This window comes from Lemur catta, chromosome 8, assembly GCF_020740605.2.
Source record: "Lemur catta isolate mLemCat1 chromosome 8, mLemCat1.pri, whole genome shotgun sequence".
In the NCBI taxonomy this organism is placed as follows: domain Eukaryota; kingdom Metazoa; phylum Chordata; class Mammalia; order Primates; family Lemuridae; genus Lemur; species Lemur catta.
The window spans coordinates 17275718-17293215 of NC_059135.1; the positions used below are offsets into that span (position 1 = coordinate 17275718).

The 17498-nt window shown below is 34.9% G+C and overlaps 1 protein-coding gene across 6 annotated transcripts in view; it reads left to right on the forward strand.

Annotated features, from left to right (window-relative positions):
• USP37 (ubiquitin specific peptidase 37) overlaps positions 1–17498 on the forward strand; it is an 89491-nt gene that overhangs the window by 1136 nt on the left and 70857 nt on the right. For 4 of the 6 annotated variants that reach the window (XR_006736972.1, XM_045560090.1, XM_045560088.1 and 1 more), the window contains exons 2-6: positions 3726–3866; positions 6496–6559; positions 8664–8887; positions 12520–12691; positions 16702–16802. Coding sequence is in view for 5 of the 6 variants with exons in the window: in XM_045560090.1 (XP_045416046.1) it covers positions 8732–8887; positions 12520–12691; positions 16702–16802 (429 nt within the window). In the remaining variant the exon portion in view is untranslated. Of the gene's footprint in view, positions 1–3725; positions 3867–6495; positions 6560–8158; positions 8888–12519; positions 12692–16701; positions 16803–17498 lie in introns of those variants that run through there. The other 2 variants (XM_045560089.1, XM_045560092.1) reach the window with 2 other exon arrangements.

Sequence of the window (17498 nt, forward strand, 5' to 3'; positions counted from 1 at the left end):
GCGACATAAAAGTAATCAGTTGGCTTAGAGATGTTTGATGCCGTAAAATGAATATTTGGGTTCATTGCTAGGTCTTTTCTGTTCCTCCCTAAGATTTATGTATTTATTTATTTATTTATTTTGTTTTCGAGATAGAGTCTCACTCTGTTTACTGGGCTAGAGTGCCATGGCGTCAGCCTAGCTCACAGCAACCTCAGACTCCTGGGCTCAAGCAATCCTCCTGCCTCAGCGTCCCAAGTAGCTGGAACTACAGGCATGCGCCACCATGCCCGGCTAATTTTTTTTTTTATATATATTTTTAGTTGTCCAGCTAATTTCTTTCTATTTTTTTAGTAGAGACAGGGTCTCGCTCTTGCTCAGGCTGGTCTCGAACTCCTGAGCTCAAACGATCCGCCCACCTTGGCCTCCCAGAGTGCTAGGATGACAGGCATGAGCCAGCACACTCAGCCTTCCCTAAGATTTAAATTCCACCTATATATTGATGACCAAAGAATTTTTATTTCTAGCTTGTTCCTTTTGTTTTCAGCTCCTTATCTAAATAACCAACTGTCTGCTTGACATCTCAACTTGTTATTTTTCTCAGGAATTTCAAATATAACATATCTAATACCAAAGTCTTGATCTTCCTCTCCATACCCAAACTCTTTCTCCTCCAGTGTTCCATTTCATTAAGTGGCATATCCGTTTATCTAGTTACACAGGCTAGAAACTGGAGAGACATTCTTGACTCCTCTCATCCCATGTATCCATACCCTCTCCAAGTTCTATCTGTGCTACTTCCAATACATGTCTTGAATCTATTTCTGTACATCTTCACTATCACTTTTCTTGTTCAAGCTACAGTCCTCTTTCACCTAGACTTGATCACTCTGGCTCCCAGTATTCTCATTTGTGAAATGGGAATACTAAAAATTTCCACCTCATTGGATTGTTATGAGGATTAAATGAGGTAACCATTGTAAGCACATGGCATACATTAAATGGTCAGTAAGCATTAATTATTGTAATTGTTATAAGCTGAACAACGTCAATACTTTCCTATCTGGCTGCCCTATATTCTTACATTCTTGTTCTTTTTCACTCTCCTCCCCAAACTCAAACTAACTATATCACTTCTCTGTTCAGCTGTAACATATTTCTTTGCTTGAAACCCTTCAGTGGATTTCTCGTTGCTAAGTGCTTATTACATTTAGGATAAAAATCAAAATCCTTACTGTGGTTCACAAGGCTCTGTACAACATGGTTCTTGTCACTAGCTTCATTTTGTACCCTCCTCCTCTGTCTCACTAAACTCCAGCTACACTGCTTTTAATTTCCTTAGTCATGCCAAGTTATTTTCCACTTCAGGGACTTTGCACATGCTGTTTGCCTGGATTATTCCAGCGCCGCCATCCACCAATCAACTCATGCTGCAATTTTCAGCTTAACTGGTACTTTCCCAGAGAAGCCTTCTCTTGATGTTCTCTACCCTATACCCCAAAGTCTTAAATCTTGTGTTGTCATGCCCTGTATCTTACTTTATATTATTTTTCAGAACTTGTAATTATATATTTATTTATGTGATTATTGAAGTCTGTCTCCTACTAGAATATAAGCTAGTATCTATTTCATTTTTATTTTTTGAGAATTTGTTAAGTGACTAAGTAAACTGGAACTTGCTGTAAGAAGCATCGTGTCTTTTCGAAGCACCAGCTTACTGGTATTCTTGTCATCTTACGACAAACACATCCTGCAGAAAAATTAAGGGATACATAAGAAAAAAACAGTTTTCCAGCTTTGGATACTTTTACCCATTTTATGTCTTATAACCATTCAGACTTTAGACACTTTGAATTGGTGATAAACTTTATCTAGGTCAACTTCCCTTTTTCAGTCACAACACTAATTTTATCTCCTTTGTACATTTGTTTTATGGATCTTTTTTTAAGAAAAGAAAGGCGTTGCAAATCAGAGTAGTGGTTTATATATTTAACAGCAGGTTAAACTGTGAGACCAGTGAAGATTTCATGTTTAAGTCAGTTGTTGGAGAATGGGGAAGAAAACATTAGAAATTTAACAATTTTTATATATGTGGAATAGGATTTGTGTTGAAAAACATAATAAAAAGTAGGAAGTGTATGAATGCCAACACAAGCATTTAAATTTATTTTCTAGATAGAGGAGAATTAGCATCAATAACAAGTATTCAGCTGTTAATAAGTGCTTGTTATTTTGTTGGAATACACAAGTTCTATATCACGTATATTGTGCCCCTTTCTGCCCCACTTCAGGGAGAAAGTTAAGGAGACAACTAGTGCATACTTTATTTGGTAAGAGATAAAAAGAATAGTTCTTTAGAAAGGATATTGTAGTGTAAAGGATCATTGGTGGCAAAATCCTGAGAGAATGGAGGCTGGAAAGGAATTGCTGCAATTCATTGATGAGGATGAACTGTGGTAGTAGTTAAGAATGTAGATTCTGGCATTTGACATAGCTTTATCTCTTACTGACTATGCATAAATTAATCTCTCTAAACCTCAGTTTTCTTATCTATGCAATAAGAGATCATAAAAATCCCTTGGGATTACTGTGAAAATTAAATGAAATAATGCATTTATGGCACTTAGCAGTGTGCTAAGTAAATGTTGTGTAATAAATATTGGGTGAGATGATGGCAAAGTGATAAATTGTTGAATTAGGGTAGTAGCTATGGAGAAACTGGGGGGGATTTGGATCGATGAGAATGAGGTTAAAGCTGATGCTAAGATTTCTTGCCTACATGATGGTAGAAGGACAAAAGTAGGGAAGGCTAGCAGCCCTTTAATGAGGAAAGGACTGTATCATCTTCACATTTTACTCCTACCGCAGTGCCTTCAAATTGGAGTAGCTCAACAGATGATTTTTTATTATATAAACAAATGAGTTTAAAGTTGACATTGTAGCATTCAAGTAGACAGTAAAGGGATTTTGGGTAGAACTTCAGGGATCAGGCCTAGAGAAGCCCAAATTTGAGAAACAAACCCATGAAAGTTAGTTGTTGTTTTTTTTTTTTTGAAATAAATTCCATTTATTATTATTGTTTTTAATTGACATGTAATAGTTGTAAATATGTATGGGGTACATATTTTGAAACATGTATATAATGTATAATGATCAAATTAGGATAATTAGCATATCCGTCACCTCAAACATTAATCATTTCTTTCTGTTGGGAACATTAAAAAGCCTCTCTTCTAGTTATTTGAAAACATATAATAAATTATTGTTAACTATAGTCATCCTGCAGTGCTATGAAAGTTAGTTTTGAAAGAAAAGTGAAAGCACCAAGTTTACCCACCTTTTGAAATTTTTATCAGCACATGGAATTGGTGTTTTAAGACTTGAGACATCATTATGTAACAATGTGTATAAAGTCAACAAAGGATGTACTCTTTCACTGACTTCTTAGTTTCAAAATGTAGCAAGAATAAGTAAACCAAGACTGCAAGTTGCTCAAGGGGCAGGCTTTCTGTAGTCCTTCATTTTGCACAGCAGGTACATTCTTAAAGTTCTGATGATCATTTGTGTGTGTGTGTGTGTATATGTGTATGTTGCACATCATACTTTAAATATTTTCATTAAGATAATCAGTGGTTTATAAATAATCAAGGGGTTAATCTTTGTCACATAAATGATCGCTTTTCTTTCTTTTAAGTTTTAGTTTTCTATATTGGATTCTTTTAAAGGCATATTTATATTTTCTTTAGGTGAATTGATGGCTTCCAGAGAACCGGCATAACTGCAGAATATGAGTAGTTCCCCAAGAGGAGTGCTCTGCCTTTGGGACAAGGATCAGAATAAAGGTGAATTGTTACTACGTATGGTTTTTCAGTAAAAGTCACTGAAAAGTAAGTAATAGTTTTGTTTTAGATATCAGTTAACCAGAGTATGCAAACTGACAAGAATTGAAAGTTTTCTGTGTTTATTTTGTAATAATAGTTTTATGCTTTCGCATGCTTTCTTTATCACAGAACGCCCTCTGGATAAGAATGTTTTCAAAGCAGTACCTAAAATGTGAGCATTTAAATAAATGTGCAGAGTAGAGAAACATTTTTGCCAATATTATTAATTATTGATTGCTTTTTCATGGAGTGCTCAAAGTTGAACAGTAACTTTAATAATTATGAAGAAATTTAGGGAAAGGGAAATTTTTTTGCACATACTTGAAGAATAATTCATTTTAATAATCCTTTGTCTTCCCAATTTTGCTTTAGTAAGAGAAGTAGCATTACAGAGTTCAGGGAAACCTATTGTCTTTGTCTTAGGTTCATAGAAAGTTTAACTGTTACTGGATCATGCTTTGTACTGCAAAGGAAACTTAGTTTTTTTTTTTTTTTCTTTTAACCAAGAAGGGCAAGCCCTGATAATTTAATGAATGAACAAAAGTAGATATTGTTAATTCATTTAGTACAAAAGCAGATAATGGACTAAATTGAGGAATTAAGAAAAAGTTTTATTATGCTCTATCAATTTTATGTCTTCATCTTTTAGGCTTTTTTTCTTAGAAGAAATAGAGGTTGCTAATAGAAATGGTTAAGAAAATGTTCAATATCTAATTTTATACAGTTAACCAAAGCTCTGCATCAAAATGTTTGAAATGCATGGAGAATTAGATAGAAACAAACAGAAGTAACCAATAACATTTTTTATTTCTCATGTAGTTTAAACTTTAAAAATCTTTATTGCTAAACTTTATTGATTAATGTCATTTTGTAATAATATGTTTTATTGGAGTAATTTAAGGTCAATAGCTTTTGTTTTCCTTTTGGTATATAAGGTAGATACTCAGATAATGGGGTTTTGTATTCCCTTTTATTTTGCCACCCTGACCAATAATAACATTTAAAGAAAGATGAGGGATTTTGACAAGAGATATGACTCATACTGTAAAGTTTCTTTATTAAGCAATCGATAACATGAATCCCAGTTTGGGCATTAATTTTTTTAATAATGCATTTTGTAACTGCGTATTGTTATTCGTCATAAATGATTTTTCTTAACAAGATACGATAACAGCATTTAGTGGAGAAGTTCATGTGCACATAGAAAAAACCTAAATGTGTCTTCAAAAGATGAGTTATGTGTAATATAGTGTATAGCAATACTCTCGAAAAGAGCTTAGTAAATATAACCTTATATTGGCCAAATAAAAGAGATTTATGATTCTAGTATCTGCTGTTGTATATTTTAACGGCAAATTGAATAAAATTGGTAGTGCTGATTTGTTCATTATTCTTGAACAATAAGTTTCTGTTTCTTGTGTGTCAGACACTGTCTTAATGGGGATGCAGAGCTTAAAGAACATATTCCTTGTATTCAAATAGCAGAGTCTAGATAGAGACAAAGAGGTAAACAAACAGTTTATTATAGTGTGATAAATAGCACAGAGTACAACAGGAGGGTAGAGAATGATTTAAATAGTCTCACTATGGCTACGGGGAGAGAACAAGTGAAAGGAAATTAGGAAAGGCTTCTTAAAGAGGGTAACATCTAAGGTGAGCTTTGACTTTAGATCTAGGAGAAGAATTTAAGGAGGGTTGGGGATGGGAAGAATACATAAAAATCCTCTAGACATGACCACAGTGTGTGCAAGGGTATAGTGGCATGAAAACATGACTTTTTTGGGGAAACTATTAATATAAGTAGCTCTAGTAGCTGGATTTGGGGAGCTTATTGGGAATAGAGAGGTAAGCAGGGCTTAGATCATGAAGGGCCTTTATGTCATGTTAATGTGTTTAGATTTTATTGTGAGGACAGTGGAGAGCCACTGAATGATGCTAAGAACGAACATGATATGATTTGATCTACAGGTTGTTATAAAGCTATCTGAAAGGTATGTGGAGGTAGAATTAACAGGACTCTTCTCTCACCTTCCATATCCAATCCAGTACCAATAATCATCAAGAAAGAAGTCAAAGACAACTCTCATGTTTTTGGCATGGGAAACTGGGTTAGGAGAGGAACCATGTATTCTTGTAGTGCTGAGAGGCAGAGTAGAAAAACAACTTCAAGGACATACCCAAACAATGAAGCCACAAATAATTATTTGCAAAAAAATGTTTTACAAATATACATTGCTGTCCCAAATTTCTGTAGAGTTACTAGTTTGAGGGAAATGTCATGTTAACAGACAGTTCCATAAGCAGTAATGGACTCTTTTGATGGATTCATATACCCAGCAAATTATACTAATATCTAAATCCGGGCCAGGCGCAGTGGCTCACGCCTATAATCCTAGTACTTTGGGAGGCCTAGGCAGAAGGATTGCTTGAGGCCAGGAGTTTTAGGTTGCAGTGAGCTATGATGACAACATTGCACTCTAGCCCTGTCTCAAAAAAAAAAAAAAAAACAAAAACCTCTGGCCATAGACACTCAAAAAAATTTAACGAGGTGAGTGAATAATAATAGAGAACTTACAGTGCATAACATCTTTCAACTCTTGAAAGTGTTTTCACATCTCTTTTATTTTATCCTCAGTTTTTTGCTGTATGGTAACCAGAGGCCTCAAACTAGGGGCCCCCAAGCTGTATCCTGCCTGCAGGTGGGTTTTGTTTGATTTGTGGCTTTTAAAAATAAATTTGAGGCCGGGCGCGGTGGCTCACGCCTGTAATCCTAGCACTCTGGGAGGCCGAGGCAGGTGGATCGCTCGAGGTCAGGAGTTTGAGACTAGCCTGAGCAACAGCGAGACCCCGTCTCTACTAAAAATAGAAAGAAATTATCTGGCCAACTAAAATACGTATAGAAAAAATTAGCCGGGCATGGTGGCGCATGCCTGTGGTCCCGGCTACTCGGAAGGCTGAGGCAGTAGGATCGCTTAAGCCCAGGAGTCTGAGGTTGCTGTGAGCTAGGCTGACGCCACGGCACTTACTCTAGCCAGGGCAACAAAGCGACACTCTGTCTCAAAAAATAAATAAATAAATTTGAATTCATTGCCTGCCATTAAAAATGGGCAGTTTTACCTAAAAGTTTGAATGTCTTTATTTTCTTGAAAAATTAGATGGTCTATGCCAGGCTCACTATTTCTACATGGTAATAATTGGCTAGATTGGGTAGCAGTTGTTCATATTTTGCCTGCCTAAGTCATTTCTGTCACTTGCCTGGCCCCTATAGGCAGTTGAATTGGTAAAATCCCTGTTAACATCTTATTTGTTGAGGTCTTTGGAGAAAGAGGTGTTATAGATAAAGAATAAATTCAGCAAATAGACACTAAGTTCATTAATATTAACAGTTGCTGTCTGCTGAGTGCCTAGTATATGTTATCTCATTTTATTCTGCACTAGCATTTGCTATTCCTATTTTATGGTTGGGAAAATTTGTGGTTTGAGAAGGTAAGTTACAAATTAGTAAGTGACAGAGTTGGCTCCTCATTTCTATACTTGGGATCCTTTACCTTTATATACTACCTTTTCTAGCTTTTCTAGTTGAGCCATTTAGGCAGAGGCAATGTTTAATGAATTCTAATTTATTAAATTGTAAGCAAGAATCCATTTTGGAGGCAGTGTTTTTAGAGGCTTGGAAATAGTATAAATAAAATTTGGTTTAGAAATTTTAGATGATTGCATATCTATGTATATATAACACACTATTTGATAATATTCTCTGCTGTTAACTTGCTGACATTTTTTTTTTTTGAGACAGAGTCTCGCTTTGTTGCCCAGGCTAGAGTGCGTGCCGTGGCGTCAGCCTAGCTCACAGCAACCTCAAACTCCTGGGCTTAAACAATCCTACTGCCTCAGCCTCCCGAGTAACTGGGACTACAGGCATGCGCCACCATGTCCGGCTAAGTTTTTCTATATATATATTTTAGTTGTCCAGATAATTTCTTTCTATTTTTAGTAGAGATGGGGTCTCGCTCTTGCTCAGGCTGGTCTCGAACTCCTGAGCTCAAATGATCCACCCGCCTTGGCCTCCCAGAGTGCTAGGATTACAGGCGTGAGCCACCACGCCCGGCCAACTTGCTGACTTTTGGTAAAGCTAGTTTGAAGAGTCTTAGATATCTCATCATTACTGTTTTTCATTTTTAAGTATTAAAAGTTCATTCAGAAAACCTGTGTATTTGTGAAAGATAAAATTAGTAAAGATTCTTTCTGGGAATGGTAATGTTATAAATAGTAGGTGGTTCTTAGGAAGAGAGGTGGTTTTTTTTTGTTTGTTTGTTTTCCCTAGACATTAAGTGATTTTCTCAAATACTGTAATTCTGAAGGTTGAACTACATTGATTATTCTTAAATTTTTTATATATTTAATGTTGTCTATACATATAGATATGCTTAGACTGCTGACTGTTAGAAGGAATCATCTGGTGATATACTTTGATGTTTTGGGAGGAACTCCGTTCTAAGACGTGGAATCAGATGACTGAAAATACTTTTTTACTTATATTTGAAATGTAAGACCCGTTACCATTCATGAAGGAAGAATCAAGACTTTAATGGTGAATGCAGTCACATTGAGAATGGAATCTTTCTTATTCCTAATTGGCATGTCTTTAGTGGCAGCAGTGTGGTTGTGAATGGTACAAAATGTAGAATTTAGATACTGGACACATGGCAAAGAAGGGAGGATGTACAGAAGAAATTAAACATGGTTAGAAATTATTTTAATCACTAGAAAATTGTAACTTACTATCTTATTTTTCTTCCTTAGAACCTATCAAGTGAAGGTGTATTTTTGCTTTTTAATTTGGCTAGAAGCAATTTATTTTTAAAGAAAATATGTCTCCTCTGAAGATACATGGTCCTATCAGAATCCGAAGTATGCAGACTGGGATTACAAAATGGAAAGAAGGATCCTTTGAAATTGTGGAAAAAGAGAATAAAGTCAGCCTAATAGTTCACTACAATACTGGAGGAATTCCAAGAATATTTCAGGTATTACCAAACTTTGATTTAGAATAGATCTTGAATCAGATCCTTTAGTAAATAGGTGTTCTGTACCATAGTACACATCACAATACTCGTTCTAGATTAATACTAATATTTCTTGCTTCTTATTTCCAGGACACTAATACTTTTGTGTACATGTTTTATGAATTATTCAGCAGCATTGTTACTGGCTTATGATAAAGAGCAGGAAATAGTCACCGTAATTGTAAAGAAAACTGATAGGAGGAAGCTGAGAAGAGTTTGGACACACTATATCTAAGCTATTTTAAAAACCACATTTGGATAACTTTAGTTATTCCTTTTTTTCTTAACATATATGATGGATTCATCACTATTTAGTGTTAGTTTTTAACAGGATTTATTAGTATCTTCTAAAAGCCAATGTCTGCTTCCTAGATAATCCTGCCAAAGTTTGTGGTATGGATCATACAAGGATGATTGTTCAAGGTTATCTTCATAGGTATTTTCTTCTAACTGTAAACTTTTGAAGGATCCTCATTTTATCATTGCAAAAACTAGTTAATTTTGTTTTCACATCTATGGTGCTTTTCTTATGCAACCAAGAGTTACTTATTTTGCTATAAATTGAACTTGAGAACATAATGTGTTACATTTTTTGCAGTGTAGGATCTTGCATTTGTCAATTAGATCATATAAAAGTGTAATATTCTTTCTGAACTAAAATAGTCTATTGAACAATATGTAACTTTATGCTTGAGAACCTGATCTGAGATAAAGTATCCATTTGTCTTTGCTTTTGAACTGTGAAAATAAATTGTTATGGTATCATATATCAAAGGTGTTTTTAAATAAGTTGGAGGTGGTGATGGAAACAATAGTAGTTTGTCACATACATATATCTAATTACTTTTCTCAACAAAAGAAAGATTTTTCCAAATAGACTCTTTTTTTTTTTTTTTTCTGAGATAGGGTCTTACTCTGTCACCCAGGCTGAAGTACAGTGATGTGACCACAGGTCACTGCAGCCTTGAACTCCTAGACTCAAGCAGTCCTCCTGTGTCAGCCTCCTGTAACTGGGACTACAGGCATGCGCTACCATGCCTGGCTGATTTTTCTTATTTTTTGCAGAGATGAGGTCTCACCGTATTGCCCATGCCGGTCTCAAAACTCTGGCCTCAAATGATCCTCCTGCCTCAGCCTCCCAAAATGCTGGGATTCCAGGCTTGAGCCACTGCACCTGGCTGTGGCTCATTCTTTTCAGTCCTCAGTCCAAGTTGGCATAGAGGAAATATTCAAATACTTCAGCACACATAGACCTTTAGGAGTGTGACCTGCAATTCCAGCCTCATCTCAGTTCTAGATCAGTTTACATTCAACATTCACTTATTAACCATCTACAGGTTACTGTGCTGAGAGCTAAGAGTACAGAGTTGAATGAGACATTATTCCCCTCAAACTTATGAGTAACCAAATACATTCTCAGCTATAAAAATATTTCAGAGATACTAAAGTAACATAAGCAAGTGGTTTGTGCTAGAAAAATTTAGAGGATAAATAAGAGTTTGCTAAACATAGTGGAGATAAAGGTGGAAGTGATTTCCATACATGGACAAAACATGCAAGTGTGAATCAACACTCAGGGACCAGAAAGTTATTTTAAAATAAATGGACAGTCGGGAGTGAGTGGCAGAAATAGAGGCTGAATAGCTAGGTAGGAACTAGATCTTGATGTTTCTTGTTTGTCATAATGGAAGTTCGGGTTCTTTGGAGCCAAGGATCTCAAATTCATATTCCTTTGGGGGTTAGGCAGATGACTTTATTTTAGCAGATAGTAGGAGAATAAGAAGGACATGTAGGAGGTTATTGTGGGAATTTAGATGAAGGATGAAAGTCCTAAACAAAGGAAAAGGTATGGGAAGAAGCAAGAGGAGGAAGAAATTTCAAGAAAACATTAGATTTGAGAGTTGAGGAAGAAAATAGTATGAGGAGATACCCAAGTTTCTGAGTGGGTGACAGTCCCTTTTATATCTTCTGTGATAGGAAGCAGGGGGAGAATTGTAGTGTGAGTATTGGGAGAGGTGAGTTATCTGAGTTATTAGGCATTCAGAAAGTAAACAGGACTGGAGGAGCTCCAACAGAGAGGTCTGGATTTAAGATACAGAAAGAGTTGGGAGTCTTTACCATATGGGCAGTTACTGAAATTGTGGGGCTGGATGGGCTTTTCCAGTAGTTGAAGTAATCAAGGTCAAGATTATTCTCATCTTGTGTGTTAAAGAATAAACTTTTCTTGTTATATTTAGCTTTAATATTTAAAAAGTGGTAAATTGACTGAAATAATGCCTTTATGTTATCTGTTTTCATTTTGCATGCTAAACTGCTCATTTAAATATTTTGGAGTTAAAACCTCTAAAACTAGTTATTGTGTTTTTGTAAAAAATTTCTACTGAAGGACATTATTTTAAGACCTAATTTAAAGCTAAAAAGCTTCACTTCCCAAACATAATTTAAAATTTTAATATAAACTGTTAAAATTGTTTTTCATGGTTATGTAAAAATTATGAAAATATTACTTTGTGCTGTTTGGAGGATATGTCTTCAGCAAAAGGCAGCTTTAGAAACCTTTATGTATGCCTGCTGAGAGAGAACATTAGACAATAGGCTGCCTGACTGTAGGAATTATTTAGATCATAAACTATAAGATTTATTAATATAGCCTTGGAAAAATTTCATTTAAGCAAAAGTTAAAGTTACTGCTTCATAGCACATTTCCAACATCTAGGAGAGTCTGCTCTAAGATGAATGCTTGAATAAGTTCTGGGGAGGGGTATTAGTAAACTAGGAGAATTCCAGCATGCACAGGATCTTTTGATTGAATGAAAGTTAAGTGAGTCTGCTTAGACAGTTAAAGAAAAAAAGACATGTTCTTATACTGTTAAAGGCTTATTTTTTATGTGTTTTTGAGAGTTTGGAATTCTTTTCAGGATTGTAGCTTGGATTAATATATACTTTTACATTGCAGGTACCTAAACGCCAAATATCATATACGTTTTTGTTTAAAAAGAAAGAAAAGACTCTAATCCAATTTTGTTTTCTAAGCTGGTAATGGCATGCCTATCTAGGCTCTGAAAATTAGTGTTTACTCACTACTTTTTATCCTCTACAACTATATTTGAAAATGTGAGATTCCCTAATAAGATCAAAAGTGTGAGGATTACTCTGTAAGATGAATTTTATTAATAATAGTAGAGTCTTCACTTAACATCATTGATAGGTTCTTGAAAACTGACTTTAAGTGAAATGGTGGATAATAAAACCGGTTTTTTTCCCTATCAATGTTATAATGAAATGACATTGAAGGAAATTATGTTATTCGAGGACCTGCTATATGTCCTTTTGCTTAAACTTGCAGTTTCTTAGAACCAATTGATGACATTAAGTGAAGACTTAGTGGATGTGTTTGCATCTCCTAAAAGGTAAATCTTTGATTAAATGTATCAAGAAATGGAAACTCCTTTTGGTTGAAAAAAATTAAATTACTATGGGTAAGAGTGAGATATGTAACTTGGAAAGTATAAAGTTTAGTATTCATTATACAAATGATACTTTGTTATCATATGCTTTTGATGATAAGATAATTTCCCTTTTGTCTTGATCAGCTGAGTAATAACATTAAAAATGTGGTGCTTCGACCCAGTGGAACAAAACAAAGCCGCCTGATGTTAACTCTACAAGATAACAGTTTCTTGTCTATTGACAAAGTACCAAGTAAGGATGCAGAGGAAATGAGGTTGTTTCTAGATGCAGTCCATCAAAACAGACTTCATGCAGGTGAGCACTAATTGTCCCAGGGTCTAACATTATTAATTTTAAAAGAATATGACTAGGCTGGATGTGGTGGCTCATGGCTGTAATCCTAGCACTTTGGGAGGCTGAGGTGGGAGGATTGCTTGAGGCCAGGAGTTTGAGACCAGCTTGAGAAAGAGTGAGACTCCATCTCTATAAGAAATAGGAAAACTAGCAGGGCATGGTGATGCATGCCTCTAGTCCCAGCTACTCAGGAGGCAGAGGCAAGAGAACTGCTTGAGCCTGGGAGTTTGAGATTGTAGTGAGCTATGATGACACTACTGCACTATAGCCTGGGCAACAGAGCAAGACCCTGTCTTAAAAAAAAAAAGAATATGACTGTATTACAGACCAATATTCCTCATGAATATTGTATTGATGTAAAAGTCCAACAAAATACTAGTGAACTGAATTCAACAGCACATTAATGCAAGTGGGATTTCTAGAATGCAAGGATGGTTCGTCATATGAAAATTAATCTGTGTGATACACTACGTTGACAGAATGAAGGACAAAAACCACATTATCATTTCAATTGTTGTAGAAAAAGCATTTGACAAAGTTCAGCATCCTTTCATAGTGAAAAAACACTCAACAAACTAGGAGTAAAGGGAAACTACCTCAAAATAATAAAGGCCATATATGAAAAACTCATAGCTAACATCATAGTCAATAATGAAAAACTGGAAGCTTTTTCTCTAAGATCAATAACAAGGCAAGGATACCTGTTCTTGCCACTTGTATTCAATTTAGTACTAGAAGCTTTAGCTAAAGCAGTTAGGCAAGAAAAAGAAATAACAGAATCCAAATTAGAAAGGAAGAAGTAAAATCATTTCTATTTGTAGATAACTTGATTTTATATGTAGAAAACCCTTAAGATTCCAAAAAGAATATGACTAGAAAAAGGAAGAGGGTTACAGTTCAGGGATAGGCATTGTGGTGTACACCTGTAGTCCCAGCTACTTGGGAGGCTGAGGCAGGAGGACTGCTTGAGCCAGGGAGTTTGAGGTTGCAGTGAGCTATGATGACACTACTGCACTCTTGCCTGGGCAATAGAGCAAGATCCTATCTCAGAAGAAGAAAAAAGTTACAATTGGGAAGTTACCTGTTACATAAATCTTAGGGACTTGCCTATGTATATGAAATTTATAGCTAAGGTTGTGAAAATGAGTCCTATAAAAAAAAATCAGTATGATCATGTTCCTGTCTCCCCCCTAACCCCTTTCATTTAAAATGTGTTCTGATTTTTTTGTCGTTAGATACAGAGTCTTGCTCTGTCACTCAGGCTAGAGTGTAGTGGTGTGTGATCATAGTTCACTGCAACCTCAAACTCCTGGGTGATCCTTCTGCCTCAGCCTCCCAAGAAGCTAGGTGTGCCCGACTAATTTTTTTTTTAATTGTTTTGTAGAGATGGGGTCTTGCTATGTTGCCCAGGGTGGTCTCAAACTCCTGGGCTCAAACAATCCTCCTGCCTCAGCCTCCGACAGTGCTAAGATTATAGGCGTGAATCACTGTGCCTAGCTGCAAAAATGTATTGATAGGCATCTTTTTAGGAATAATCTGTTAATTTGAAAATGAGTTTTCAGGAGTAATTGCTTTGTGGTTCTCCCTGTGTACATGTCAAATAAATTTTATGCTTTTTCTCAAAAAAAAAAAAAAGTTTTCCACTATTCATCTCTAGCTGTTGTCAATATTTACTAACATTTTATAGTTGACAAACTATTACTTGAGTTTTTCCAACGTAAATATAACACATTAAAAACATTAGAAAATGAAGGTAGCAGTGCTACCTTGGTTGTATTTAATTTCTCCATTTGACATGCTGTTCTCCTTGTAAAATAAAACCGTTTTGTGGTTGTTTGACATTTAGTACCTACTCATTTGTTCATGCCACTAAATCTGAGCTATGTCAGTTTATTAAACTATTGAATTTTATTACTTTTTTCTTTTTTTTCCTTAAACCTGGCTTAAAGTATAAAGAATTTTAGAATGAAGAAATTGAGTACTATTTAAAATTCTTAGACTATGTCAGGGACTATGTCTATATTGCTGTTTTTGTTTTATCCCATTATACCCGTAATAGTAATTGAATCACTGTCTTAAGAATTGAAAAGGATGTCTTTAAATACACTTGAAATGGAAAGCACAGTATATTGTCTGGCGACCGAAGTTTGAACAACATGGCATAATGGAAAAATAGAGGCTGTAGACCTAAACAGATTTGGTTTGAAATTCTAGCTCTGCTTATTATTTCCTGTGTGGTTTTATTCAAGTTACTTAACAGTTTTAGTCTCCTTATCTCTATAATGAAGGTTATGTCACCCTAATTTCGGGTCTTTTTAAAGAACGAGTGCCCATAAATGTAAAGCATGACTTCACATGCTAAGCGCTCAGTAAATCATTGCTGTTATTAGAGTAGCTAGCTGTGGGCTTAATTCCAACTCATTCTATAATCTTGGACAAGCCATTTTAATCTTGGGTTTAGTTGCCTTAGTTGCCCAAAGATGATATCATATACTCTGAAGAGACCAGAGTAATGTAATGAATATAAAAATACTTGGAAAAGTATAAGACATTTAATATATGGTAAGTGTGACATTCTGAATCAGTGGAAAAAAGACTAATATTTGACAGTGTTATTCAAAAATAGGACAACTAACCAACCATTTTAAGAAGATAGTGAAGCTGGATCCTTATGTCCTTTCATCTAATTAGATTTCACATCGATCCCAGAGATTTGAATATAAAAACATAAAATATTAAAAATGCATGTGAAAATGATAGAAGTATTATTAAAAGAGGAGAGTGGATTTTAACATAATCTTTGGATGGAAAAGACCTTTCTGGGTATTACATAAAAACTACAATAAATAGAGGAACAGATTGATAACTTAGACTTTGTAAAAAAATTTAGATAATCTCTGCAACAAGGAAAAAAAGATGAAGAAAATATCAGCCAGAGTGACAGAGTTAACACCGTGAATATAAAACGACCTATTTTGCAAATTTGTAAGAAAAAAGACAACCCAGTAGAGAAATGGACAAAAAATTGCAAATAGGAAATTCAGGAAGAAAAATATATGGCTATTATAATGAAAAATTCTCAACTTTACCAATAATTAAACTCAGTTTCTTACTATCACATTGGCAACAGTATGAGCAGAGGCGATAAACTCTCATGTACTTAGTAGGAGCTTAGAGATTTTTTTTTGAGGAATATGTGATAATGTCAATTTAGTTTAAAATTGTATGTCCTTTAACCCAGCAATTGTTATTCTAAGTAGTTTATCCAAAAAAAATCCATTACTAGAAGATATGTGAAAGGATATTAAGCATTGTTTGCAATTTTGAAAAGTTAAAAACATTCCAAATGATTGTCAATGGGAAATTGGCTAACCAAATTAAAGTGTAAAATATTTTTAAAGCATACAAATTCATATTTATACAGTGCCTTGAATGTTCTTTAAACCAACAGTAATTTCTTTGCAGTAGAAGCCATTTATTCTGCTTGATAAACTTTTACTTGTAAAGAATGCTTTGGAGTATATGTTATTAGCGATATATGCCTGTCACTGTTTCTGACATGTTTCCTTGGCATCCAGTGTTAGTGTACATGCCATCGATACACAGTGACAAACTTTTCCATAGTGTTAATTACTAAGTATTTATAGAGGAGAATTTCTGGCATTTTCTTTTTTTCTTTTTCTTTCTGGATGCACTTTTAGACAGACATTTTGTTTTTGCTTTGTGAATTTTATCCTATTAAATTTTTTTTCAGATTATTGTGTTATTTAATTTTTTTGTTGAGATTCTAGCTCTAAATTTTAGTTACTATATATCAGATGTATATTTTATCAGAAAGAATTGGTTAATAGGCACTTTGATTTACTTTATCTTTTTCCTGCTGTTCCAGTTCTTCAATATTATCTAAAATAATAATGATAAATCTTTTATTACAGTGAGTGATTTGGGAATTTTTTTTTTTTTGTCATCAGCCATGAAACCTTCTCAGGGGTCTGGTAGTTTTGGAGCCATTCTGGGCAGTAGGACCTCGCAGAAGGAAACCAATAGGCAGCTTTCTTATTCAGACAATCAGGTATGTTTATTTGAATCTTTTTGGCTTTTTAAAAGAAAAATGATAGTCATAAATAGACATCGTATAAGGTAGTTGAAGGAAGTAGAATTTAGACTGTAACACCTAATGTTTTTGGCATTGTCACAAGGGTATTTTCTATATAACTGAAATTTATTGGTTTAGCTATCTCAATCTCTTCAATTATTTTTATGAAAATCTTTCTAAGATTGGTCACATTCTTCTCTTTTTACATATAGTTTTACTAAACACAACTTAACCTTTGCTTGATGCCTCATGGTCATCATTATGAACCACAGTATAGTTTTTAAACGTATGGCTTTGGAGTTAGATGTAGGTTCAAGACTTGGTGCTACCACTTGCTAGCTATGGGTCATTGGGGAAGTTCCTCAAGTATCCGGAGCCTCAGTACCCATATGTAAAATTGAAACAGCAATAATATTTCAAGAGTTGTTATGAGATAATGCAGGTAAAAGTGTTCAGCCCACTGTATATATAGACTGTATACTAACACCTGTATAAATGCTTGCTGGTATGATTTCTTTAATGCCCTTTGGATCTATCCTAAATTATAAACTTTGCCTTTACACTACATGATAACAGATTGTTTTGTTGAGGTCTTCTGTTTGCTTTTTAAATAGTTTTTCTGGCCGGGCGCGGTGGCTCACGCCTGTAATTCTAGCACTGTGGGAGGCTGAG